Source organism: Anomaloglossus baeobatrachus, chromosome 10 (assembly GCF_048569485.1).
Source record: "Anomaloglossus baeobatrachus isolate aAnoBae1 chromosome 10, aAnoBae1.hap1, whole genome shotgun sequence".
In the NCBI taxonomy this organism is placed as follows: Eukaryota; Metazoa; Chordata; class Amphibia; order Anura; family Aromobatidae; genus Anomaloglossus; species Anomaloglossus baeobatrachus.
This window is the reverse complement of record NC_134362.1, coordinates 48465417-48492864: the sequence shown is the minus strand read 5'-3', so window position 1 is coordinate 48492864 and position 27448 is coordinate 48465417. Positions and strand designations below refer to the sequence as shown.

Here is a 27448-nt window from a genome sequence, read left to right as displayed (position 1 = left end):
CGCTCCATTGGGAGACCCAGACAATTGGGTGTATAGCTTCTGCCTCCGGAGGCCACACAAAGTATTACACTTTAAAAAGTGTAACCCCTCCCCTCTGCCTATACACCCTCCCGTGGATCACGGGCTCCTCAGTTTTATGCTTTGTGTGGAAGGAGGCACACATCCACTCATGCATTCTCATATTAGTTATGTCGGTTGGAAGAAAAGAGGGCCCCCATGGGGCTCCCGGCATGTTCCCTTCTCACCCCACTACGTCGGCGGTGTTGTTAAGGTTGAAGTACCCATTGCGGGTACAAAGGCCGGAGCCTCATGCCGTCTCCTTCACCATCCCTTAGCGGCTCTGGGAGAAGTGGGATCCTGAACGGTCATCCATTTGCTGGGACCGTGCTCCCTCCGCAGCCCCTGTGGGAATCTGCCGGACCGGAGTCTATTCAACCTCAGGGACCGGGCCCTGCAACTATAAGGTACTCTGTGTCCCCATTGGAGAATGTGCAGGAGCGCACCTTCTTCCCGGACGCTGCGGCAGCTGCTGAATTGAGAAGACCGGCGGACTTCCGCGCCGACCGTGCTTGCTTGTCGGGCGCGGTCTCAAATTTAGTCCCCGGCTTCATCGCGGCCTAGTCGCAAAAATCCCGCCCCCGGGCCTGCCTGTCAGGGGTAAGGGCGGGACTGCCGACCTGACGTCGGATGTGAGGGCTGGAGCATCCTGCATGTTTCCTCCCCCCTCACTGATCACTGTGGGGACCCCAGATTCCCGCACTTTCCTGGCGCCGCCCACTGCTCCACTCCTCCCCTGAGAGCTCCGGCAGCCATTTTTTGGGCATTCTGCCGGTGGAGGATTCTCAGGAACAGCTCTGCAGCTCCGGGGGACCTAAGGCTGGGAATCTGGAGGCACACACTCCGCTTGTTAGCGGTCGGTAAGCCACACCGGTCACCCGGTGCTGGTCCCCCCTAGGGTGCCGGACTAGATACGTATTTATATATATATTTCTGTTCGGTCGGGCTGTATACCCTGTTTTTGCCTATATACCCTCAGTGATCATTCTCCTAGGAGACAACCGCATGTCGTCCACAAGGAGCAAAGCTGTTAAGGCACAGGGGTTTTTTGCGGCCTGTACCTCTTGTGGGGCTATGTTACCTGCGGGTTCCACCTACCCTCACTGAGCAATGCTCGACCCCTGTTTCACTTGCTCAGCCGGAGCCTCTGTCACTAGTGGACCCCTCGGCTCATGTAGACCCCCCTGCTCCCCCTGTCCAGGCGGCAGGGACAGAGTTCTCCTCTTTTGCTGAGAAACTCTGAGTCACTTTCACAATCCATGGCTCAGTCTATGGACAAATGGTCTGCCAAGCTGCTAGAAGCTTTGCAGTCCAGACCGGTCCTTACACAGGCCCCGGCCCCTGTTGGATCGTCACCTCCAGGCCCCTCTCGGTCCGAGCCGCAGCGCGCTCCCAGGTTGGGCCCTAGGTCCCATGCGCAGGACTCCTGCCAGGACCACAGTCCTAGACAGACTAAGCGGTCTCGCTGGGAATCTTTTCCGACTTCTTCACGCTGCTCGGGTTCCCAGCTTGAGGACTCTCTGGAGGACGAGGCGGACGTCGCAGCTCAGGGTTCTGACCCTGACGTCGCCCTTAACCTTGATACACCTGAGGGGGACGCATTAGTGAATGATCTTATCTCGTCCATCAACCAGGTGTTGGATCTCTCTCCCCCGCCTCCTACTGTGGAGGAGTCGGCGTCTCAGCAGGAGAAACACCAGTTTCGGTTCCCCAAACGTACACGTAGTGCGTTCTTCGATCACTCTAACTTCAGAGACGCTGTCCAGAAGCCCAGGGCGGTTCCGGACAAGCGCTTTACTAAGCGCCTCACTGACACGCGTTACCCCTTCCCCGCTGAAGTCGTTAAGGGGTGGGCTCAATGTCCCAAGGTGGATCCTCCAGTCTCTAGATTGGCGGCTAGATCTGTGGTATCAGTGGCAGATGGCTCATCGCTAAAGGATGCCACTGACAGGCAGATAGAGCTCCTGGTGAAGTCCATATATGAGGCCACGGGCGCGTCTTTTGCCCCGGCCTTTGCAGCCGTGTGGGCACTCCAAGCTATCTCGGCTTGTCTGACTGAGATTAATGCTGTCACACGTAATTCTGCTCCGCAAGTTGCGTCTTTGACTTCTCAAGCGTCAGCTTTTTCTTCCTACGCCATGAACGCAGTCCTAGACTCGGCTAGCCGTACAGCTGTGGCATCCGCTAACTCTGTGGCAGTCTGCAGGGCCATGTGGCTGCGCGAATGGAAGGCAGACTCTGCCTCCAAGAGGTTCTTAACCGGTTTGCCGTTTTCTGGCGAACGCTTGTTTGGCGAACGATTGGATGAGATTATTAAGGAATCCAAGGGAAAGGACTCCTCCTTACCCCAGTCCAAACCGAAGAGACCTCAACAATGGAAAATACAATCGAGGTTTCGGTCCTTTCGTCCCTCTGCCAAGCCCCAATCCTCCTCGTCCGGCAGGCAGGAGAAAGGCCAGAGGAACTCCTATGCGTGGCGGTCCAAGTCACGCCCCCAAAAGGCCGCAGGAGGCACTGCCTCCAAGAAGGCCTCCTCATGACTCTCGGCCTCACCTAGCCACATCCTCGGTCGGTGGCAGGCTCTCCCGCTTTGGCGACGCCTGGTGGCCACATGTTCAAGACCGATGGGTGAGAGACATTCTGTCTCACGGTTACAGGATAGAGTTCAGCTCCCGTCCTGCGGCTCGTTTCTTCAGAACCTCTCCGCCCCCCCCGCTCAGGCCGACGCACTTTTTCAGGCGGTGGACGCTCTGAAGACAGAAGGAGTTGTGACCCGCGTTCCCCTTCAGGAACGTGGTCGCGGCTTTTACTCCAACTTGTTCGTGGTGCCAAAAAAGGACGGATCATTCCGTCCCGTTCTGGACCTCAAACTGCTCAACAGACACGTGAGGACCAGACTGTCTCGGATGGAATCTCTCCGCTCGGTCATCGCCTCGATGTCACAAGGAGACTTCCTAGCATCGATCGACATCAAAGATGCTTATCTCCACGTGCCGATCGCACCCGAACATCAACGCTTCTTACGTTTCGCCATCGGGGACGAACACCTTCAGTTCGTGGCATTGCCTTTCGGCCTGGCGACAGCCCCACGGGTTTTCACCAAGGTCATGGCATCCGTCGTGGCGGTCCTACACTCTCAGGGCCACTCGGTGATTCCCTACCTAGACGATCTCCTAGTCAGGGCACCTTCTCGGGTGGCGTGTCAACACAGCCTTACAGTCGCTCTGACGACTCTCCAGCAGTTCGGGTGGATCATCAACTTCCCAAAATCCAAGTTGACACCGACCCAATCACTGACTTACCTCGGGATGGAGTTTCATACACAGTCAGCGGTAGTCAAGCTACCGCGAGACAAACAGCTTTCTCTGCAGGCAGGGGTACAATCACTTCTTCGGAGTCAGTCACACCCCTTAAGGCGCCTCATGCACTTCCTGGAGAAGATGGTGGCAGCGATGGAGGCAGTGCCGTTCGCGCAATTCCATCTACGGCAGCTCCAATGGGACATTCTCCGCAAATGGGACAGGAGGTCGGCTTCCCTCGACAGGAACGTCTCTCTTTCCCTTGCAACCAAGACGTCACTTCAGTGGTGGCTCCTTCCCAATTCTCTATCGCAGGGAAAATCCTTCCTACCCCCAACCTGGGCTGTGGTCACCACGGACGCGAGCCTGTCAGGGTGGGGAGCGGTTTTTCTCCACCACAGGGCTCAGGGAACCTGGACTCCGACAGCGTCCTCCCTTCAGATCAATGTTCTGGAAATAAGGGCAGTGTATCTAGCCCTATTGGCTTTTCAGCGGTGGCTGGAGGGCAGGCAGATCCGTATCCAGTCGGACAACGCCACTGCCGTCGCATACATCAACCACCAAGGCGGCACTCGCAGTCGTCAAGCCTTCCAGGAAGTCCGGCGGATTCTGCAGTGGGTGGAAGCCACAGCCTCCACCATCTCCGCAGTTCACATCCCGGGCGTAGAAAACTGGGAAGCAGATTTTCTCAGTCGTCAGGGCATGGACGCGGGGGAATGGTCTCTGCACCCAGAAGTGTTTCGAGAGATCTGTCGCCGCTGGGGAACGCCGGACGTCGATCTCATGGCGTCACGGCACAACAACAAGGTCCCGGCATTCATGGCACGGTCTCAGGATCACAGAGCTCTGGCGGCGGACGCGTTAGTTCAGGACTGGTCGCAGTTCCGACTGCCTTATGTGTTTCCTCCTTTGGCGATGCTGCCCAGAGTGTTACGCAAGATCAGGTCCGACTGCCGTCGCGCCATTCTCGTCGCTCCAGACTGGCCGAGGCGGTCGTGGTACCCGGATCTGTGGCATCTCACGGTGGGTCAGCCGTGGGCGCTTCCAGACCGCCCAGACTTGCTGTCACAAGGGCCATTTTTCCATCTGAATTCTGTGGCCCTCAACCTGACTGTGTGGCCATTGAGTCCTGGCTCCTAGCGTCTTCAGGGTTATCTCAGGATGTCATTGCCACTATGAGACAGGCCAGGAAGCCAACGTCCGCCAAGATCTATTACAGGTCTTGGCAAATCTTCTTATCCTGGTGGTCTGATAACGGTTTCTCTCCATGGCAGTTTGCCTTACCCACATTCCTTTCATTCCTCCAATCCGGAATGGACAAGGGTTTGTCACTCGGCTCTCTCAAGGGCCAAGTATCGGCGCTCTCCGTATTTTTCAAAAGCGTCTAGCCAGGCTTCCGCAGGTCCGCACGTTCCTGCAGGGAGTTTGCCACTTAGTCCCACCTTACAGGCGTCTGCTGGAACCCTGGGATCTTAACAGGGTGCTAACGGCTCTTCAGAAACCACCTTTCGAGCCGCTGCGGGATGTCTCTTTCACGTCTTTCGCAAAAGGTGGCCTTTCTAGTGGCAATTACATCACTCCGGAGAGTGTCTGAACTTGCAGCGCTATCATGCAAAGCCCCCTTCCTGGTGTTTCACCAGGATAAGGTGGTTCTGCGTCCGGTTCCGGAATTTCTCCCTAAGGTGGTATCTACTTTTCATCTCAATCAGGATATCTCCTTACCTTCATTTTGCCCTAATCCAATTCACCAATGTGAAAAGGATTTGCACTCTTTGAATCTGGTGAGAGCACTCCGGCTCTACGTGTCTCGCACGGCGCCCCTGCGTCGTTCAGATGCGCTCTTTGTCCTTGTCGCTGGCCAGCGTAAGGGTTCGCAGGCTTCCAAGTCAACCTTGGCTCGGTGGATCAAGGAACCGATTCTCGAAGCCTACCGTTCTTCTGGGCTTCCGCTTCCTTCAGGGCTGAAAGCACATTCTACCAGAGCCGTGGGTGCGTCCTGGGCATTGCGGCACCGGGCTACGGCTCAGCAGGTGTGTCAGGCAGCGACGTGGTCTAGTCTGCACACTTTCACGAAACACTATCAAGTGCATACCTATGCTTCGGCAGACGCCAGTCTAGGTAGGCGAGTCCTTCAGGCGGCGGTTGCCCACCTGTAAGAGGAGGGCCGTTTCGGCTCTTTTTATTGAGGTATTCTTTTACCCACCCAGGGACTGCTTTTGGACGTTCCAATTGTCTGGGTCTCCCAATGGAGCGACAAAGAAGGGAATTTCTTTGTCGCTCCATTGGGAGACCCAGACAATTGGGTGTATAGCTTCTGCCTCCGGAGGCCACACAAAGTATTACACTTTAAAAAGTGTAACCCCTCCCCTCTGCCTATACACCCTCCCGTGGACCACGGGCTCCTCCGTTTTATGCTTTGTGTGGAAGGAGGCACACATCCACTCATGCATTCTCATAACTTAGTTGTCGGTTGGAAGAAAAGAGGACCCCCACGGGGTCCCCGACAGGCTCCCTTCTCACCCCACTATGTCGGCGGTGTTGTTAAGGTTGAGGTACCCATTGCGGGTACAACGGCTGGAGCCACATGCCGTCTCCTTCACCATCCCTTATGCGGCTCTGGGAGAAGTGGGATCCTGAGCGGTCATCCATTTACTGGGACCGTGCTCCATCCGCAGCCCCTGGTGGAACCTACCGGAGCCTTTTCAACCCCAGGGACCGGGCCCTGCTACTTAAAGGTACTCTGTGTCTCCATTGGGGACTGTACAGGAAGCGCACCTTCTTCCCGGAAGCCGCGGTAGTCTTAAAGCTGGGAAGGCACGTGGACTTCCGCGCCGACCGGGCCTGCTTGTCGGGCGCGGTCTCAAATTTAGTCCCCGGCTTCACCGCGGCCTAGTCGCGAAAATCCCGCCCCTGGGCCTGCCTGTCAGGGGTAAGGACGGGATTTCCGACATGATGTCGGATGTTACGGCTGGAGCATCCTGCATGTCTTCCTCCCCCCTCACTGACCACTGTGGGGACCCCAGACGGTACTCATTGCGGGTACGGAAGCTGGAGCCACAGGCCGTCTCCTTCACCATCCCTTATGCGGCTGGGAGAAGTGGGACCTGAGCGGTCATCCATCTGCTGGGACCGTGCTCCATCCGCAGCCCCTGGTGGAACCTGCCGGACCGGAGCCTCTTCAACCCCAGGGACCGGGCCCTGCTACTTAAAGGTACTCTGTGTCCCCATTGGGGACTGTACAGGGAGCGCACCTTCTTCCCGGAAGCCGTGGTAGTTGTAAAACTGAGGAGGCAGGTGGACTTCCGCGCCGACCGGGCCTGCTGGTCGGGCGCGGCCTCAAATTTAGTCCCCGGCTTCACCGCGTCCTAGTCGCGAAAATCCCGCCCTCGGGCCTGCCTGTCGGGGGTAAGGGCGGGATTACCGACATGACGTCGGATGTGAGGGCTGGAACATCCTGCATATCTTCCTCCTCCCTCACTGACCACTGTGGGGAACCCAGACTCCCGCTCTTTGCTGGCGCCGCCCTCGGCCCCACTCCTCCCCTGAGAGCTCCGGCGGCCATTTTCTGGCATTCTGCCGGTGGGTGCTTCTCAGGGGAGCTAAGGGTGAACACAGCACCCGGTACTGGTCCCCCTAGGGTTCCGGATACATATGTATATCTTATATATATTTCTGTTCGGACAGACTGTATCCCCTTTTCTTTTCACATTTACCTTCAGTGGTCACTCTCCTAGGAGACAACAGGCACAGGTTTTTCTCGCGGTCTGTACCTCTTGTGGGGCTATGTTACCTGCGGGATCCACCTACCCTCACTGTGAGCAATGCTCGACTCCTGCCTCGCTTGCTCAGCCGGAGCCTCGGGCACTGGTGGGCCCCTCGGGTCATGTAGACCCCCCTGCTCCCCCTGAGCAGGCTGCAGGGACAGAGTCACAGGTGTTGGCCCTCAGTCATTTTCATATGATCAAATGGTCTTCTTAGCTCCTTGAGGCATTGCAGTCCAGACCGGACCTTTCACAGGCCCTGACCCTGTAGCTTGTCTCATCCAGGCCTCGCTTGGTTAGCGCCGCAGCGCGCTCCCAGGTTGAGCCCTAGGTCTCAGGCGGAGGACTCCTGCCCGGACCGCAGTCCAAGACCGGCTAAGCGATCTCGCTGGGACTCTTCCCCGACTTCCTCACGCTGCTAGGGATCCCAGCTTGAGGACTCTCAGGAAGACGAGGCGGACGGGGGAGCTCAGGGCTCTGGCCCTGACTTTACACTTAACCTTGATACTCCTAAGGGGGACGCCTTAGTAAATGATCTTATCTCGTCCATCAACCAGGTGCTGGTTTGCTCTCCTCCGCCTCCTCCTGTAGAGGAGTCGGCTTCTCAGCAGGAGAAACACCAGTTTCGGTTCCCCAAACGTACACGCAATACGTTTTTTGATCACTCTAACTTCAGGGATGCTGTCCAAAAACCCGGAGCGGTCCCGGACAAGCGCTGGGTTAAACGTCACACTGAGACGCGTTACCCCTTTCCATCTGAAGTCGTTAAGAGTTGGGCTCATTCTCCCAAGATGGATCCTCCAGTCTCCAAATTGGCTACTAGGTCCGTTGTGTCTGTTGCAAATGGCTCATCACTGAAGGATGCCACTGACAGACAGATAGAGCTCTTGGTGAAGTCCATCTATGAGGCCACGGGCACGTCTTTCGCCCCGGCCTTTGCAGCCGTGTGGGCTCTCCAAGCAATCTAGGCTTGTCTGAAGGAGTTTAATGCTGTCACATGGAATTTTGCTCCGCATGTTCCGTCTTTGACTCTCGGGCATCAGCCTTTTCGTCCTGCGCCATGAACGCCGTCCTGGACTCCACTAGCCGCACGGCTGTAGCATATGCTAACTCCGTGGCAGTTCGCAGGGCCATGTGGCTGCGCGAATGGGAACCAGACTCGGCTTCAAAAAGGTTCTTAACTGGTTTGCCTTTTTCTGGTGACCGTTTATTTGGCGAATGATTGGATGATATTATTAAGGAATCCAAGGGAAAGGTCTCCTCCTTACCCCAGTCCAAACCTAAGAGACCTCAGCAAAGAAAAATCCAATCGAGGTTTCGGTCCTTTCGTCCCTCCGCCAAGCCACATTCTTCTTCGTCCAACAGGCCGGAGAAAGGCCAGAGGAACTCATATGCGTGGCGGCCCACGTCACGACCCCAAAAGGCCGCAGGGGGCACTGCCTCCAAAACGGCCTCCTCATGACTCTGCCTCCCCTAGCCGCATCCCCGGTCGGTGGCAGGCTCTTCCGCTTTGGCGGCGCCTGGTGGCCACAAGTTCAAGACCGATGGGTGAGAGACATTCTGTCTCATTGTTACAGGATAGAGTTCAGTTCTCGTCCTGCGGCTCGTTTCTTCAGAACCTCTGGGCCCCTTCTCAGGCGGCGTGTCAACAAAGCCTTGCCGTCGCTCTGGCGACTCTCCAGGGACAAACAGCTTTCTGTGCAGGCGGGGGTGCAATCACTTCTTCGGAGTCAGTCACACCCCTTAAGGCGCCTCAGGCACTTCCTGGGGAAGATGGTTGCAGCTATGGAGGCAGTGCCGTTCGCGAACCAAGGCGGCACTCGCAGTCGTCAAGCCTTCCAGGAAGTCCGGCGGATTCTGCAGTGGGTGGAAACCACAGGCTCCACCATCTCCGCAGTTCACATCCCGGGCGTAGAAAACTGGGAAGCAGATTTTTTTCAGTCGTCAGGGCCACTGAGGAACGCAGGACGTCGATCTCTCAAGGCCCCGGCCTTCATGGCACGGTCTCAGGATCACAGACTTCTGGCAGCGGACGCTTTAGTCCAGGATTGGTCGCAGTTTCGACTGCCTTATGTGTTTCCCCCTCTGGCGATGCTGCCCAGGGTACTACGCAGGATCAGGTCCGACTGCCGTCGTGCCATTCTCGTCGCTCCCGACTGGCCGAGACGGTCGTGGTATCCGGATCTGTGGCATTTCACGATGGGTCAACCGTGGGCACTTCCAGACCGCCCAGATTTGCTGTCACAAGGCCCGTTTTTTCCATCTGAATTCTGTGGCCCTCAATTTGACTAGGTGGCCATTGGCCCCTGACTCCTAGAGTCTTCAGGGTTATCTCAGGATGTCATTGCCACCACGAGACAAGCCAGGAAGCCAACGTCCGCCAAGAGCTATTACAGGTCTTGGCAAGTCTTTCTATCCTGGTGCGCTGATAACGGTTTTCCTCCATGGCCGTTTGCCTTACCCACATTCCTTTCATTCCTACAATTTGGAATGGACAAGGGTTTGTCCCTCGGCTCTCTCTCTAGGGCCAAGTCTCCACGCTCTCCGTGTTTTTCTTTCAAAAGCGTCTAGCCAGGCTTCCTCAGGTCCGCACGTTCCTGCAGGGGGTCTGCCACATGGTCCCACCTTACAAACATCCGTTGGAACCCTGGGATCTTAGCAGAGTCCTGACGACTCTTCAAAAGCCGCCTTTTGAGCTGCTGCGGGATGTCTCTCTCTCCCGTCTTTCTCAGAAGGTGGCCTTCCTGGTGACAGTCACTTCTCTTCAGAGAGTGTCTGAGCTTGCGGCGCTGTCATGCAAGGCTCCCTTCTGGGTTTTCCACCAGGATAAGGTGGTTCTTCGTCCTGTCCCGGAATTTCTCTCTAAGGTGGTATCTCCTTTTCATCTCAATCAGGATATCTCCTTGCCTTCCGGTTGCCCTAATCCAATTCACCAGGGTGAAAAGGTTGTACACTCTTTGGATCTAGTGAGAGCACTACTGTTCTACGTGTCTCGCACGGCGCCCCTACGCCATTCAGATGCGCTTTTTGTCCTTGTCGCTGGCCAGCGTATGGACTCTCAGGCCTCCAAGTCGACCTTGGCTCGGTGGATCAAGGAACCGATTCTCGAGGCCTACCGTTCTTCGGAGCTTCCGCTCCCTTCAGGGCTGAAAGGCCATTCTACCAGAGCTGTAGGTGCGTCCTGGGCATTGCGGCACCGGGCAACGGTTCAGCAGGTGTGTCAGGCAGCTACGTGGTCTAGTCTGCACACTTTCACAAAGCACTATCAAGTGCATACCTATGCTTCGGCAGACGCCAGTCTAGGTAGGCGAGTCCTTCAGACGGCGGTTGTCCACCTGTAACAGGGGGCCGTTTTCGGCTCTTCTTATTGAGGTATTCTTTTACCCACCCAGGGACTGCTCTTGGACGTCCCAATTGTCTGGGTCTCCCAATGGAGCGACAAAGAAAAAGGGAATTTTGTTTACTTACCCAGCACCCACCCCTGTGCCCTTTGGTCTGGCTGTTCTTTTGGGTTATGGTCTTCAGTTCTCCGAACATCCTTCGGATTGAATTTACCCTAGACCAATTTATAAGTTTCCGCCTTCCTGCTTTTGCACCAAAACTGAGGAGCCCGTGGTCCACGGGAGGGTGTATAGGCAGAGGGGAGGGGTTACACTTTTTAAAATGTAATACTTTGTGTGGCCTCCGGAGGCAGAAGCTATACACCCAATTGTCTGGGTCTCCCAATAGGAGCTAGAAGAAAAGGAATTTACGGTAAGTAAACAAAATTCCCTTCTTTGTCGCTACAACTTTTGCGCAAAATGCAATAACAGGCGATCAAAACGTAGCATCTGCACAAATGGTACCGTTAAAAACGTCAGCTCGAGTCGCAAAAAATAAGCTGTCACTGAGCCATAGATCCCGAAAAATGAGAACGCTACGGGTTACAGAATATGGCGTAAAACGTGCGCCACTTTTTTCAGACAAACTTCCGAATTTTTTTTAACCCCTTATATAAAAGTAAACCTATACATGTTTGGTGTCTACGAACTCGCACTGACCTGAGGCATCACACCCACACATCAGTTTTACCATACAGTGAACACAGTGAATAAAATATCTCAAAAACAATAGTGCTATCGCACTTTTTTTTGCAATTTTTCTGCATTTGGAATTTTTTACCGTTTTTCAGTACACTATATGGTAAAACCTATGGTTTCATTTAAAAGTACAGCTCGTTCCGCAAACAATGAGCCCTCACATGACCATATTGACTGAAAAATAAAAAAATTACGTCTCTCAGACTGGCGAAAAAAAAACGGATAGCGAAAAATCGGCTGGTCGTGAAGGGATTAATAACCTCACTGGTAACCACTAAAGCGTGGAAGTGCGGGGATTCCTGCTCCATACTAAATAAATTAAAATGTTCTGAAAATGTTTCCATTTTTCTATCTTTGCAAATCATCCAGGTCTATCCATGCTGTAATTTCCATGACTCAACGACTACGTAATAAATCTGTTGTTGGTCTTGCAGTTTTAATGTTTTGTGTATACTATTGCATATTAAATGTAGCTGTGGACGGGTATACATTGCTTAGAGTGGAAAATATTATTTTTAGTTATCGTATCTTTTGTGTTATAAGACGCACTTTTTTTCACCCCAAAACGGGGGGTAAAATGGGGCGAGTCTTAGCTTACCATGGCGACAGTGGGTGGAGCGGGGGTCATAGGAGGCAGGGTCTGCAAAACTGAGGGCTCGAAGGAGCAGTAGAGCAACCCCATGTATGGTCACAGGACTGGGTATTGCTGCGGCGGGCAATTCAATGAAGGCAGCAGTCAGATCAATGGCCGCCGCCAAGACACCCCGTCCAGTGACTCTCCTGAGTCGCTCCACTGCAGTGACACCCCCGCGGTGCGCTGAAAGATTAGTGGCGCCTGCAGCGACACCCCCCAAACCCGCAGCATTGCTGACCCTGCCTCCTGTAACCTTCCTGAGCCGCAACACCCCCGAGCCAGCAGCATCGCTGACCCTGCCTCCTGTGACCTTCCTGAGCCGCAACACCCCCGAGCCAGCAGCATCGCTGACCCTGCCTCCTGTGACATTCCTGAGCCGCAACACCCCCGAGCCAGCAGCATCGCTGACCCTGCCTCCTGTGACCTTCCTGAGCCGCAACACCCCCGAGCCAGCAGCATCGCTGACCCTGCCTCCTGTGACATTCCTGAGCCGCTCCCCCTTGGTCAGCCCGCAGCATCGCTGACCCTGCCTCCTGTAACCTTCCTGAGCCGCTCCCCCTTGGTGAGCCCGCAGCATCGCTGACCCTGCCTCCTGTAACCTTCCTGAGCCGCTCCCCCTTGGTGAGCCCGCAGCATTGCTGACCCTGCCTCCTGTGACCTTCCTGAGCCACTCCCCCTTGGCTGGGTCAGTGATGCTGCGGGTTTACCTCCTTTGACCTTCCTGAGCCGCTCCCCTTTGGCTAGGTCAGCGATGCTGCGGGTTTACCTCCTTTGACCTTCCTGAGCCGCTCCCCCTTGGTGAGCCCGCAGCATCGCTGACCCTGCCTCCTGTGATCTTCCTGAGCCGCTCCCCCTTGGTGAGTCCGCAGCATCGCTGACCCTGCCTCCTGTGATCTTCCTGAGCCGCTCCCCCTTGGTGATCATTAGGATTAAGACGCTCTAGGTTTATAAAACGGACCCTCATTTTAACATGAAAAATATTTTTTTCCTATTTTCCGCCTCTAAATTTGGGGTGCTTTTTATATAAAGAAAAATACGGTAATTAAAAAATATTAAAAAATACATGTTTTCTTGTTATGCATTGCGATCATACCTTATTATAATTTTTTTTTTCTTCTTTTCCTAAACCAGATTCCTCATGGAAAAACGTATGATAAGAGTTGGTTGTTGGGTCAGTTACATGGTATCTGCCCGCTGCCCTTCACTCCTATAGGGGTAAGTTGGTGTCTGTTTTCAACAGATTGAATCAAGAAATGGTCTCGTCATTTTCTTATTTATTTTTCTTCTTTTTAGTATTATTGTGATCATTCTCGGGCTAACTTCTTCGTGGACGACATTGCAGTTTCAAAAGCGTTAAAACGGGTATCACGGACATTCAGAGACCCAAACAACTTCAAGGTATTAATAAAGTAGTAAACTCACAAAGCCACTTTGGGGAGGGGGGGATATTTTTGAGTGAAAAGGATAAAATGGATAGCTGTGACGTCCTGTAGGCCTGAAGAAAGCTTACATGACACCATAGGTATCTTTACTTAGTTTCCAGTCCAGTATACCCTGAATGTCATGGTACGAACTTACCATTTTTTTCGGACTAGAAGACTCACTTTTTTTTTCCCCCCAAATGTTGGGGTAAAGTGGGGGGTGCGTCTTACAGTCTGAATGTAGGGCATGGCTGCTGCGGCGGCATGCGCAGGCTGTAGCAGTGCCTGCCGTGACACGTGGGCCCGCTCATTTCATATGCACGCCCATCCTCCCGCCCATCATCTCTCAGCACTGAAGCCGGCGCTGACAAGTGGGCAGAATGATGGGCGGGGGATGTGCGCATAGTAAAGTGCCGGCCCGCGTGATCACCCCTGGCAACTACAGCCTGTGAGTGATCATGTGCGGCTGTATTCACTGCTCCCTGCACATCATCATCAGCGCGGGGTGCAGTGAATAAGTATGGTATACTCACCCATCGCCTTTTGAATGCAGCATCGCGATGTCCTCCTGTCTGCCAGCCGCTGCTGTGTGTGGAGACTAGCGGTTCGCACAGCGATGACATAATCACTGTGCTCGCTGCTCTCCACACACATCAGTGGGCCGGCAGACAGGAGGACGAGCGATGCTGCAGGGAACGGTGAGTGCTCCACACAGGTCAGCGGCGTTGCTGCTGACACAGACAGGAGGACGAGCGATGCTGCTGGAGCAAGGAAAGGTGAGTATAAACGTTTGTTTTTGGGTTTTTTTTTGTGTGTGCCACATGATGCAGGCCATATACCAGGATGGGGTATATAGCAGGATGAGGGAATATAGCAGGATCGGGGTATATAGCAGGATGAGGGCATATACCAGTATGGCGCTATGTAGCAGGATGGGGGTATGTAGCAAGATGAGGGCATATACCAGGATGGCGCTATGTAGCAGGATGGCGGTATATAGCAGCATGAGGGCATATACCAGGATGGCGGTATATAGCAGGATGAGGGCATATACCAGGATGGCAGTATATAGCAGGATGAAGGCATATACCAGGATGGTGGTATATAGCAGGATGAGGGAATATAGCAGGATCGGGGTATATAGCAGGATGAGGGCATATACCAGTATGGCGCTATGTAGCAGGATGTCGGTATGTAGCAAGATGAGGGCATATACCAGGATGGTGCTATGTAGCAGGATGGCGGTATATAGCAGCATGAGGGCATATACCAGGATGGCGGTATGTAGCAGGATGAGGGCATATACCAGGATGGCAGTATATAGCAGGATGAAGGCATATACCAGGATGGTGGTATACAGCAGGATGGCGGTATATAATAGCAGGATGGGGGCTATACCAGGATGAGGGACATGTATACAAGGATGTGGATTATTTACAAGGCAGGATGACCATTACTAGGATGGGGTACCTTTTGTAGAGAATTTGGGGACATTACCACCATAACAGTGTCATGACCACATTTTTTGCTACATTTTATTTTCCCATTTTCCTACTCTAAAACCAGGGTGCGTCTTATAGGTCGAAAAATACGGTATACATAGAGGCATTATTATTATTTATTTATAGAGCACCATTGATTCCACGGTGCTGTACATGAGAAGGGGGTTACATACAGAATACATATACAAGTTACAGTAGACAGACTAGTACAGAGGGAAGAGGGCCCTGCCCTTGCGGGCTTACATTCTATAGGATTTGGGGAGGAGACAGTAGGTGAGGTGGCCGCTCCGCACGGTGGTGGGACGGCCGCTCCGCACGGTGGTGGGGCGGCCGCTCCGCACGGTGATGAAGCAGTGAGGTCATTGTAGATTATAGGCATTTCTGAACAGATGAGTTTTCAGGTTCCGTTTGAAGCTTGCAAGGGTAGCAGATAGTCTGACGTGTTGAGGCAGCAAGTTCCAGGAGACTGGGGATGCTCGGGAGAAGTCTTGGAGTCGGTTGCGTGAGGAGCGAATGAGAAAGAAGGAGATCTTGGGAGGACCGGAGGGGACGTGTTGGAGTGTAGCGAGAGATTAGTTCAGAGATATACGGAGGAAACAGATTATGCACAGCTTTGTAGGTCAGTGTTAGTAGCTTGAATTGGATGCGGTGGAAGAGTTGGAGCCAATGGAGGGACTTGCAGAGAGGAGAAGCGGGGTGGTATTGAGGAGAGAGGTGGATCAGTCGTGCATCAGAATTAAGGATGGACTGGAGAGGGGCGAGCGTGTTAGCAGGGAGACCCCAGAGGAGGATGTTGCAGTAATCCGGGCGGGAGATTGAGGCGACCCTCTAATTTAGAACTTTCATAAGTATATCTCCTGTACTTGACGAAAATATACGTATGGAAACAAGTCAGAGAAAGGGTTAAAACACTGCGCTGTCACAAAGGTAGAATCCAGTCGGATCTTGTATAAAAAATGATTTCTTTGTCGCTCCATTGGGAGACCCAGACAATTGGGTGTATAGCTTCTGCCTCCGGAGGCCACACAAAGTATTACACTTTAAAAAGTGTAACCCCTCCCCTCTGCCTATACACCCTCCCGTGGATCACGGGCTCCTCAGTTTTATGCTTTGTGTGGAAGGAGGCACACATCCACTCATGCATTCTCAACTTAGTTATGTCGGTTGGAAGAAAAGTGGGCCCCCACGGGGCCCCCGGCATGTTCCCTTCTCACCCCACTACGTCGGCGGTGTTGTTAAGGTTGAAGTACCCATTGCGGGTACAGAGGCTGGAGCCACATGCCGTCTCCTTCACCATCCCTTAAGCGGCTCTGGGAGAAGTGGGATCCTAAGCGGTCATCCATTTACTGGGACCGTGCTCCATCCGCAGCCCCTGGGGGAACCTGCCGGTCGGAGCCTCTTCAACCTCAGGGACCGGGCCCTGCAACTCAAAGGTACTCTGTGTCCCCATAGGGGATTGTGCAGGGAGCGCACCTTCTTCCCGGAAGCCGCAGCGGTTGCTGAATTCAGGAGGCCGGTGGACTTCCGCGCCGACCGTGCCTGCTTGTCGGGCGCGGTCTCAAATTTAGTCCCCAGCTTCATCGCGGCCTAGTCGCAAAACTCCCGCCCCCGGGCCTGCCTGTCAGGGGTAAGGGCGGGATTATTGACCTGACGTCGGATGTGAGGGCTGGAGCATCCTGCATGTTTCCTCCCCCCTCACTGATCACTGTGGGGACCTCAGATTCCCGCACTTTGCTGGCGCCGCCCTCGGCTCCACTCCTCCCCTGAGAGCTCCGGCAGCCATTTTTTGGCATTCTGACGGTGGAGGATTCTCAGTGAACAGCTCTGCAGCTACGGGGGATCCAAGGCAGGGAATTTGGAGGACACACTCCGCTCGTTAGCGGTCGGTAAGCCACACCGGTCACCCGGTGCTGGTCCCCCTAGGGTGCCGGATTAGATACGTATATATCTATATCTATCTGTTCGGTGGGCTGTATACCCTTTCCCATATACCCTCAGTGATCACTCTCCTAGGAGACACCAGCATGTCGTCCACAAGGAGCAAAGCTGCTAAGGCACAGGGTTTTTCTTTGTCGCTCCATTGGGAGACCCAGACAATTGGGTGTATAGCTTCTGCCTCCGGAGGCCACACAAAGTATTACACTTAAAAGTGTAAAGCCCCTCCCCTTCTGCCTATACACCCCCCCGTGCATCACGGGCTCCTCAGTTTTTATGCTTTGTGCGAAGGAGGCACACATGCACGCATAGCTCCACAATTTAGTCATCAGCAGCTGCTGACTATATCGGATGGAAGAAAAGAGGGCCCATAACAGGGCCCCCGGCATGCTCCCTTCTCACCCCACTCTGGTCGGCGGTGCGGTTAAGGTTGAGGTATCCATTGCGGGTACATAGGCAGGAGCCACATGCTGGTTTCCTTCCCCATCCCTTAAGGGCTCTGGGTGAAGTGGGATCCTAATCGGTCTCCAGGCACTGGGACCGTGCTCCCTCCGCAGCCCCTGGGGAATCTGCTGGACAGGAGCCGGGTATCGTCAGGGACAAGGCCCTGCTACTGTGAGGTACTCGGTGTCCCCTTGGGGACGGCGCATGGAGCGCTTGTGTCATACACGCTGCAGCACTGCTGGGTGTGTTAGTGCGCCGGGACTACCGCGCTGACCGCGCTTATTTGCCGGCCGCGCTTATAACTTTAGTCCCCGGCTTTTGCGGCCTAGTACCGCATATTCCCGCCCCCGGGCCTGCCAGTCAGGGTAAGGGTGGGACGCTGCACAGGACGTCAGCGCTGAGGGCTGGAGCATACTTTGTATCCTCCTCCCCCCTCACTGAGCACCGTGGGGCACCAGATTCCCGCACTTTCTAGGGCACGCCCATGGCCCCCTCCTCCTCACAGAACGCCGGCAGCCATTCCTGTCAGCACTTCTGAAGCTGGAGAGGAGAGACGGCTCTGGGAGGCCCAGGCAGGGACTCTGGTGGTCACACAACCGCTTTGGGCGGTCGGTAAGCAGCACCTGTTTCTAGGTGCTGGCCCCCCTGGTGCCGAAGTGTGTGTATATATATATATATATATATATATATATATATATGCTATACATTTACTCTGTACGGTCGCACTGTTGATTTTTGGCTATATACCTTCCCGGATTGTACTCAGTGGAGACAACAGTATGTCGTCCGCAAAAAGCAAGGGTGCCAAAGCACAGGCTTACTTTGCAACCTGTACCTCATGTGCGGCTATACTACCGGCAGGTTCCACCGACCCTCATTGTGTGCAATGCTCGGCCCCTGTGGCACTTACTCAGCCGGAGCCTCTGCTAATGGTGGCCCAAGTGGAACCACCTGCTACCACTGTCCAGGTGACAGGGACGGAGTTTGCAGTATTTGCTGACAAACTTTCTGAGAGTATGGATAAATGGTCTGCTAAGATACTAGAAGCCTTGCAGTCCAGGCCGGTAACACAGGCCCCGGGCACTGTTGAATCATTGACCCCAGGCCCCCCTCGGTTGGAGCAGCAAAGTGCTCCTGGGGTGACTCATAGGTCCCAGGGTGAGGTCTCTGACACGGACCGCAGTCCCAGACCGCCTAAGCGGGCTCGCTGGGAGATTCCCTCGACTTCATCACACTGCTCAGGGTCTCAGCAGGAGGACTCTCTAGAGGATGAAGCGGAGGTGGCAGATCAGGATTCTGATCCTGAGGCCGCTCTCAACCTAGATACACCTGAAGGAGACGCCATAGTGAATGACCTTATAGCGTCCATCAATCAGATGTTGGATCTTTCTCCCCCAGCTCCTCCAATTGAGGAGTCAGCTTCTCAGCAGGAGAAATTCCGTTTTAGATTTCCCAAGCGTACAATGAGTACGTTTCTGGATCACTCCGACTTCAGAGAGGCAGTCCAGAAACACCGAGCTTGTCCAGATAAGCGCTTTTCTAAGCGCCTTAAGGACACACGTTATCCCTTCCCCCCTGACGTTGTCAAGGGTTGGGCTCAGTGTCCCAAGGTGGATCCTCTAGTCTCCAGACTGGCGGCTAGATCCATAGTTGCCGTGGAAGATGGGGCTTCACTCAAAGATGCCACTGACAGACAGATGGAGCTCTGGTTGAAATCCATCCATGAAGCTATCGGCGCGTCCTTTGCTCCGGCATTCGCAGCCGTATGGGCACTCCAAGCTATCTCAGCTTGTCACTCGCAGATTAATGCAGTCACACGTGCCTCTGCTCCGCAGGTGGTGTCCTTAACCTCTCAGGCGTCGGCGTTTGCGTCCTACGCCATTAATGCTGTCCTGGACTCTGCGAGCCGTACGGCGGTAGCTTCCGCCAATTCGGTAGCAGTCCGCAGGGCCATGTGGCTACGTGAATGGAAGGCAGACTCTGCTTACAAAAAGTTCTTAACCGGTTTGCCATTTTCTGGCGACCGCCTGTTGGTGAGCGATTGGATGAAATCATTAAGCAATCCAAGGGAAAGGACTCATCCTTACCCCAGTCCAAACCAAACAGACCTCAACAACGGAAGGTACAATCGAGGTTTCGGTCCTTTCGGCCCGCGGGCAGGTCTCAATTCTCCTCGTCCAACAGGCCACAGAAGGGTCAGAGGGACTCCGATTCATGGCGGTCTAAGTCACGTCCTAAAAAGACCGCCGGAGGAACCGCTCCCAAAGCGGCCTCCTCATGACTTTCGACCTCTTCACACCGCATCCTCGGTCGGTGGCAGGCTCTCCTGGCTGCCACATGTCCAAGACCGATGGGTGAGAGACATTCTGTCTCACGGTTACAGGATAGAGTTCAGCTCTCGTCCTCCGACTCGTTTCTTCAGAACATCTCCGCCCCCCGAGCGAGCCGATGCTCTTCTTCAGGCGGTGTGCACTCTGAAGGCAGAAGGAGTGGTGATCCCTGTTCCTCTTCAGCAACAGGGTCACGGTTTTTACTCCAACTTGTTTGTGGTGCCAAAAAAGGACGGATCTTTCCGTCCTGTTCTGGACCTAAAACTGCTCAACAAACACGTAAAAACCAGGCGGTTCCGGATGGAATCGCTCCGCTCCGTCATCGCCTCAATGTCCCAAGGAGATTTCCTAGCATCAATCGACATCAAAGATGCTTATCTCCACGTACCGATTGCACCAGACCATCAGCGCTTCCTGCGTTTCGCCATAGGGGACGAAAACCTTCAGTTCGTGGCACTGCCTTTCGGCCTGGCGACAGCCCCACGGGTCTTCACCAAGGTCATGGCAACAGTAGTTGCAGTCCTACACTCTCAGGGACACTCGGTGATCCCTTACTTAGACGATCTGCTGGTCAAGGCACCCTCTCAAGTGGCATGCCAACACAGCCTGAACATTGCTCTGGAGACTCTCCAGAGATTCGGGTGGATCATCAATTTTCCAAAGTCAAATCTGACACCGGCCCAATCACTGACATATCTTGGCATGGAGTTTCATACTCTCTCAGCGATAGTGAAGCTTCCGCTGGACAAACAGCGTTCACTACAGACAGGGGTGCAATCTCTCATTCAAGGCCAGTCACACCCCTTGAGGCGCCTCATGCACTTCCTAGGGAAGATGGTAGCAGCAATAGAGGCAGTTCCTTTTGCGCAGTTTCATCTGCGTCCACTTCAATGGGACATTCTCCGCAAATGGGACGGGAAGTCGACGTCACTCGACAGGAACGTCTCCCTTTCTCAGACAGCCAAAGCCTCCCTTCGGTGGTGGCTTCTTTCCACTTCATTGTCGAAGGGGAAATCCTTCCTACCCCCATCCTGGGCGGTGGTCACGACGGACGCGAGTCTGTCAGGGTGGGGAGCAGTTTTTCTCCACCACAGGGCTCAGGGTACCTGGACTCAGCCAGAGTCCTCCCTTCAGATCAATGTTCTGGAGATAAGGGCAGTGTATCTTGCCCTAAAGGCGTTCCAGCCGTGGCTGGAAGGCAAGCAGATCCGAATTCAGTCGGACAACTCCACCGCGGTGGCATACATCAACCACCAAGGCGGAACACGCAGTCGGCAAGCCTTCCAGGAAGTCCGGCGGATTCTGCTGTGGGTGGAAGCCACAGCCTCCACCATATCCGCAGTTCACATCCCGGGCGTAGAAAACTGGGAAGCAGACTTTCTCAGTCGCCAGGGCATGGATGCAGGGGAATGGTCCCTTCACCCGGACTTGTTTCAAGAGATCTGTTGCCGCTGGGGGATGCCGGACGTCGATCTAATGGCGTCCCGGCACAACAACAAGGTCCCGGCATTCATGGCACGGTCTCAAGATCACAGAGCTCTGGCGGCAGACGCCTTAGTTCAGGATTGGTCGCAGTTTCAACTGCCTTATGTGTTCCCTCCTCTGGCACTGTTGCCCAGAGTGTTACGCAAGATCAGGTCCGACTGCCGCCGCGCCATCCTCGTCGCTCCAGACTGGCCGAGGAGGTCGTGGTACCCGGATCTGTGGCATCTCACGGTGGGTCAACCGTGGGCACTACCAGACCGACCAGACTTGCTGTCTCAAGGGCCGTTTTTCCATCTGAATTCTGCGGCCCTCAACCTGACTGTGTGGCCATTGAGTCCTGGCTCCTAGCGTCTTCAGGGTTATCTCAAGAGGTCGTTGCCACCATGAGACAGGCTAGGAAACCAACGTCCGCCAAGATCTACCACAGGACGTGGAGGATATTCTTATCCTGGTGCTCTGATCAGGGTTTTACTCCCTGGCCATTTGCCTTGCCCACTTTTCTTTCCTTCCTTCAATCCGGATTGGAAAAGGGTTTGTCGCTCGGCTCCCTTAAGGGACAAGTCTCAGCGCTCTCTGTGTTTTTTCAGAAGCGCCTAGCCAGACTTCCACAGGTACGCACGTTCCTGCAGGGGGTTTGTCACATAGTCCCTCCTTACAAGCGTCCGTTAGAACCCTGGGATCTGAACAGGGGGCTGATGGCTCTTCAGAAACCACCTTTCGAGCCAATGAAGGATATTTCTCTTTCACGCCTTTCGCAGAAAGTGGTCTTCCTAGTAGCAATCACATCACTTCGGAGAGTGTCTGAGCTAGCAGCGCTGTCATGCAAAGCCCCTTTCCTGGTGTTTCACCAGGACAAGGTGGTTCTGCGTCCGGTTCCGGAATTTCTCCCTAAGGTGGTATTCCCTTTCATCTCAATCAGGATATCTCCTTACCCTCTTTTTGTCCTCATCCAGTTCACCAATGTGAAAAGGATTTGCACTTGTTAGATCTTGTGAGAGCACTCAGACTCTACATTTCTCGTACGGCGCCCCTGCGCCGCTCGGATGCACTCTTTGTCCTTGTCGCTGGCCAGCGTAAAGGGTCACAGGCTTCCAAATCAACCCTGGCTCGGTGGATCAAGGAACCAATTCTCGAAGCCTACCGTTCTTCTGGGCTTCCGGTTCCCTCAGGGCTGAAGGCCCATTCTACCAGAGCCGTGGGGGCGTCCTGGGCTTTGCGGCACCAGGCTACGGCTCAGCAGGTGTGTCAGGCGGCTACCTGGTCGAGCCTGCACACTTTCACGAAACACTATCAGGTGCATACCTATGCTTCGGCAGATGCCAGCCTAGGTAGGCGAGTCCTTCAGGCGGCGGTGGCCCACCTGTAGGAAGGGGCCGTTTTACGGCTCTATTACGAGGTATTATTTTACCCACCCAGGGACTGCTTTTGGACGTCCCAATTGTCTGGGTCTCCCAATGGAGCGACAAAGAAGAAGGGAATTTTTGTTTACTTACCGTAAATTCCTTTTCTTCTAGCTCCAATTGGGAGATCCAGCACCCGCCCCTGTTCCCTTCGGGCTGCTGTTCTTTGTGTACACATGTTGTTCATGTTGAATGGTTTTCAGTTTTCCGAACTTCCTTCGGATTGAATTTACTTTAGACCAATTTATAAGTTTCCTCCTTCCTGCTTTTGCACCAAAACTGAGGAGCCCGTGATGCACGGGAGGGTGTATAGGCAGAGGGGAGGGGTTACACTTTTTAAAGTGTAATACTTTGTGTGGCCTCCGGAGGCAGAAGCTATACACCCAATTGTCTGGGTCTCCCAATTGGAGCTAGAAGAAAAGGAATTTACGGTAAGTAAACAAAATTCCCTTCTTTTGCGGCCTGTACCTATTGTGGGGCTATGTTACCTGCGGGTTCCACCTACCCTCACTGTGAGCAATGCTCGACCCCTGTTTCGCTTGCTCAGCCGGAGCCTCGGACACTGGTGGGCCCCTCGGCTCATGTAGACCCCCCTGCTCCCCCTGACCAGGCTGCAGGGACAGAGTTCGCCTCTTTTGCTGAGAAACTCTCTGAGTCACTTTCTCAATCCATTGCACAGTCTATGGACAAATGGTCTTCTAAGCTGCTAGAGGCTTTGCTGTCCAGACCGGACCCTTCACAGGCCCCGGCCCCTGTTGGCTCGTCGCCTCCAGGCCCCTCTCGGTCCGCGCCACAGCGCGCTCATAGGTTGGCCTTTCAGTCTCAGGCGGAAGACTCCTGCCCGGACCGTAGTCCTAGACCGGCTAAGCGGCCTCGCTGGGACTCTTCCCCGACTTCCTCTCGCTGCTCGGGTTCCCAGCTTGAGGACTCTCTGGAGGACGAGGCGGACGTCGCAGCTCAGGGCTCTGACCCTGACGTCGCCCTTAACCTTGATACACCTGAGGGGGACGCCTTAGTAGCTCACTGTCCCAAGGTGGATCCTCCAGTCTCAAGATTGGCGGCTAGATCCGTGGTGTCGGTTGCAGATGGCTCATCGCTAAAAGATGCCACTGACAGACAGATTTGAGCTCCTGGTGAAGTCCATCTATGAGGCCACGGGCGCGTCTTTTGTCCCGGCCTTTGCAGCCGTGTGGGCACTCCAAGCTATCTCGGCTTGTCTGACTGAGATTAATGCTGTCACACGTAATTCTGCTCCGCAAGTTGCGTCTTTGACCTCTCAGGCGTCAGCCTTTTCATCCTACGCCATGAACGCCGTCCTGGACTCTGCTAGCTGTACAGCTGTAGCATCCGCTAACTCTGTGGCAGTCCGCAGGGCCATGTGGCTGCGCGAATGGAAGGCAGATTCGGCTTCCAAGAGGTTCTTAACCGGTTTGCCATTTTCTGGCGACCGTTTGTTTGACGAACGTTTGGATGAGATTATTAAGGAATCCAAAGGAAAGGATTCCTCCTTACCCCAGGCCAAACCTAAGAGACCTCAACAGAGAAAGGTTCAATCGAGATTTCGGTCCTTTCGTCCCTCCGCCAAGTCCCAATCCTCTTCGTCCAACAGGCCGGAGAAAGGCCAGAGAAACTCCTATGCGTGGCGATCCAAGTCTCGCCCACAAAAGGCCGCAGGAGGCACTGCCTCCAAGATGGCTTCCTCATGACTCTCGGCCTCCCCTGACCGCATCCTCGGTCGGTGGCATGCTCTCCCGCTTTGGCGACGCCTGGTGGCCACATGTTCAAGACCGATGGGTGAGAGACATTCTGTCTCATGGTTACAGGATAGAGTTCAGCTCTCGTCCTGGGGCTCGCTTCTTCAGAAACTCTCCGCCCCCGCTCAGGCCGACGCACTTTTTCAGGCAGTAGCCGCTCTAAAGATGGAAGGAGTTGTGATCCCCGTTCCCCTTCAGGAACGTGGTAGCGGATTTTACTCCAACTTGTTCGTGGTGCCAAAAAAGGACGGGTCATTCCGTCCCGTTCTGGACCTCAAGCTGCTCAACAGACATGTGAGAACCAGACGGTTCCGGATGGAATCTCTCCGCTCGGTCATCGCCTCAATTTCACAAGGAGACTTCCTAGCATCGATCGACATCAAGGATGCTTATCTCCATGTACCGATCGCACCCGATCATCGTTTCCTGCATTTCGCCATCGGGGACGAACACCTCCAGTTCGTGGCATTGCCTTTCGGCTTGGCGACAGCACCACGGGTTTTCACCAAAGTCATGGCATCCGTGGTGGCGGTCCTGCACTCTCAGGGCCACTCGGTGATTCCCTACTTGGACGATCTCCTAGTCAGGGCCCCGTCTCTGGTGGCGTGTCAACAAAGTCTATCTGTCGCTCTGGCGACTCTCCAATGGTTCGGATGGATCATCAACTTCCCGAAATCCAAGTTGACACCGACCCAATCACTGAAGTTCCTTGGGATGGAGTTTCATACCCAGCAAGCGTTTGTCAAGCTTCCGAGAGACAAACAGCTTTCTCTGCAGGCAGGGGTGCAATCCCTTCTTCAGAGTCAGTCACACCCCTTAATGCGCCTCATGCACTTCCTGGGGAAGATGGTGGCAGCTATAGAGGCAGTCCCGTTCGCGCAATTCCATCTTCGGCCACTCCAATGGGACATTCTCCGCAAATGGGACAGGAGTTCGGCTTCCCTCGACAGGAACGTCTCTCTTTCCCTTGCAACCAAGACGTCACTTCAGTGGTGGCTCCTTCCCAACTCTGTCGCAGGGAAAATCCTTCCTACCCCCAACCTGGGCTGTGGTCACCACGGACGCGAGCCTGTCAGGGTGGGGAGCGGTTTTTCTCCACCACAGGGCTCAGGGAACCTGGACTCCGATAGTCATCCCTTCAGATCAATATTCTGGAGATAAGGGCAGTGTATCTAGCCCTATTGGCTTTTCAGCGGTGGCTGAAGGGCAGGCAGATCCATATCCAGTCGGACAACGCCACTGCCGTCGCATACATCAACCACCAAGGCGGCACTCGCAGTCGTCAAGCCTTCCAGGAAGTCCGACGGATTCTGCAGTGGGTGGAAGCCACAGCTTCCACCATCTCCGCAGTTCACATCCCGGACGTAGAAAACTGGGAAGCAGATTTTCTCAGTCGTCAGGGCATGGACGCGGAGGAATGATCTCTGCACCCAGACGTGTTTCGAGAGATCTGTCGCCGCTGGGGAACGCCGGACGTCGATCTCATGGCGTCACGGCACAACAACAAAGTCCCGGCATTCATGGCACGGTCTCAGGATCACAGAGCTCTGGCGGCGGACGCGTTAGTTCAGGATTGGTCGCAGTTTTGACTGCCTTATGTGGTTCCTCCTCTGGCGATGCTGCCCAGAGTGTTACGCAAGATCAGGTCCGACTGCCGTCGCGCCATTCTCGTTGCTCCAGACTGGCCGAGGCGGTCGTGGTACCCGGATCTGTGGCATCTCACGGTGGGTCAACCGTGGGCGCTTCCAGACCGCCCAGACTTGCTGTCACAAGGCCCGTTTTTCCATCTGAATTCTGTGGCCCTCAACCTGACTGTGTGGCCATTGAGTCCTGGCTCCTAGCGTCTTCAGGGTTATCTCAGGATGTCATTGCCACCATCAGACAGGCCAGGAAGCCTACGTCCGCCAAGATCTATCATGGTGCGCTAATAACGGTTTTACTCCCCTTAGGTGGTATCCCCTTTTCATCTCAATCAGGATATCTCCTTGCCTTCATTTTGCCCTAATCCAATTCACCAGTGTGAAAAGGATTTGCACTCTTTGGATCTGGTGAGAGCACTCCGGCTCTACGTGTCTCGCACGGCGCCCCTGCGTCGTTCAGATGCGCTCTTTGTCCTTGTCGCTGGCCAGCGTAAGGGCTCGCAGGCTTCCAAGTCAACCTTGGCTCGGTGGATCAAGGAACCGATTCCCGAAGCCTACCGTTCTTCTGGGCTTCCGCTTCCTTCAGGGCTGAAAGCCCATTCTACCAGAGCCGTGGGTGCGTCCTGGGCATTGCGGCACCGGGCTACGGCTCGGCAGGTGTGTCAGGCAGCTACGTGGTCTAGTCTGCACACTTTCACGAAACACTATCAAGTGCATACCTATGCTTCGGCAGACGCCAGTCTAGGTAGGCGAGTCCTTCAGGCGGCGGTTGCCCACCTCTAAGAGGGGGCCGTTTTTTCGGCTCTTTTTATTGAGGTATTCTTTTACCCACCCAGGGACTGCTCTTGGACGTCCCAATTGTCTGGGTCTCCCAATGGAGCGACAAAGAAGGGAATTTTGTTTACTTACCGTAAATTCCTTTTCTTCTAGCTCCTATTGGGAGACCCAGCACCCGCCCCTGTACCCTTCGGGCTGTTGTTTTTTTGTGTACACATGTTGTTCATGTTGAATTGTTCTTCTGGTTCATGGTTTGCAGTTCTCCGAACATCCTTCGGATTGAATTTACCCTAGACCAATTTATAAGTTTTCTTTTTCCTGCTTTTGCACCAAAACTGAGGAGCCCGTGATCCACGGGAGGGTGTATAGGCAGAGGGGAGGGGTTACACTTTTTAAAGTGTAATACTTTGTGTGGCCTCCGGAGGCAGAAGCTATACACCCAATTGTCTGGGTCTCCCATTAGGAGCTAGAAGAAAAGGAATTTACGGTAAGTAAACAAAATTCCCTTCTTTATTGGTCTACGTGTTTCGAAAATTAATAGTCTTCCTCAGGTCAAAAATCATTACCAAAATCGGGGTGTCTTTCTGTTCCAGGTTGCCATTTTGACAAACCGATGTGGTACTCCAGAGTTGCCAAAGGAATTGGCAGAAGAAGAAGCTCTACATTTAAAGGTATTTTGCATTTTTGCTATCATTATTAGCTGAACAAGGTTATTAGAATATCAGGCTTACTTTTTTGCCATAGAAGATATTACCAGTGTTCATTTGGTATTTTTTTTCCCCCCCGCAGACCTGTATGCAGAAACGGTATGATGGAGCTCAACAAGCTCTTAACATGAGATCCATACGTAGTGATCCAGGTAAGAATACAAACCGGTTACTTCTTCCATCTTTCATCCTGATTCAATTATTTTGAAGCCTCCCCTTCTCT

The 27448-nt window shown here is 54.1% G+C and overlaps 1 protein-coding gene across 1 annotated transcript in view; it reads left to right on the top strand.

Moving 5' to 3' along the window:
* NXF1 (nuclear RNA export factor 1) overlaps positions 1-27448 on the top strand; it is a 173889-nt gene that overhangs the window by 55041 nt on the left and 91400 nt on the right. Inside the window, 4 exon segments of the mRNA XM_075326585.1 lie at positions 12962-13045; positions 13124-13228; positions 27112-27189; positions 27308-27377. Of these exon segments, the coding sequence (XP_075182700.1) occupies positions 12962-13045; positions 13124-13228; positions 27112-27189; positions 27308-27377 (337 nt within the window).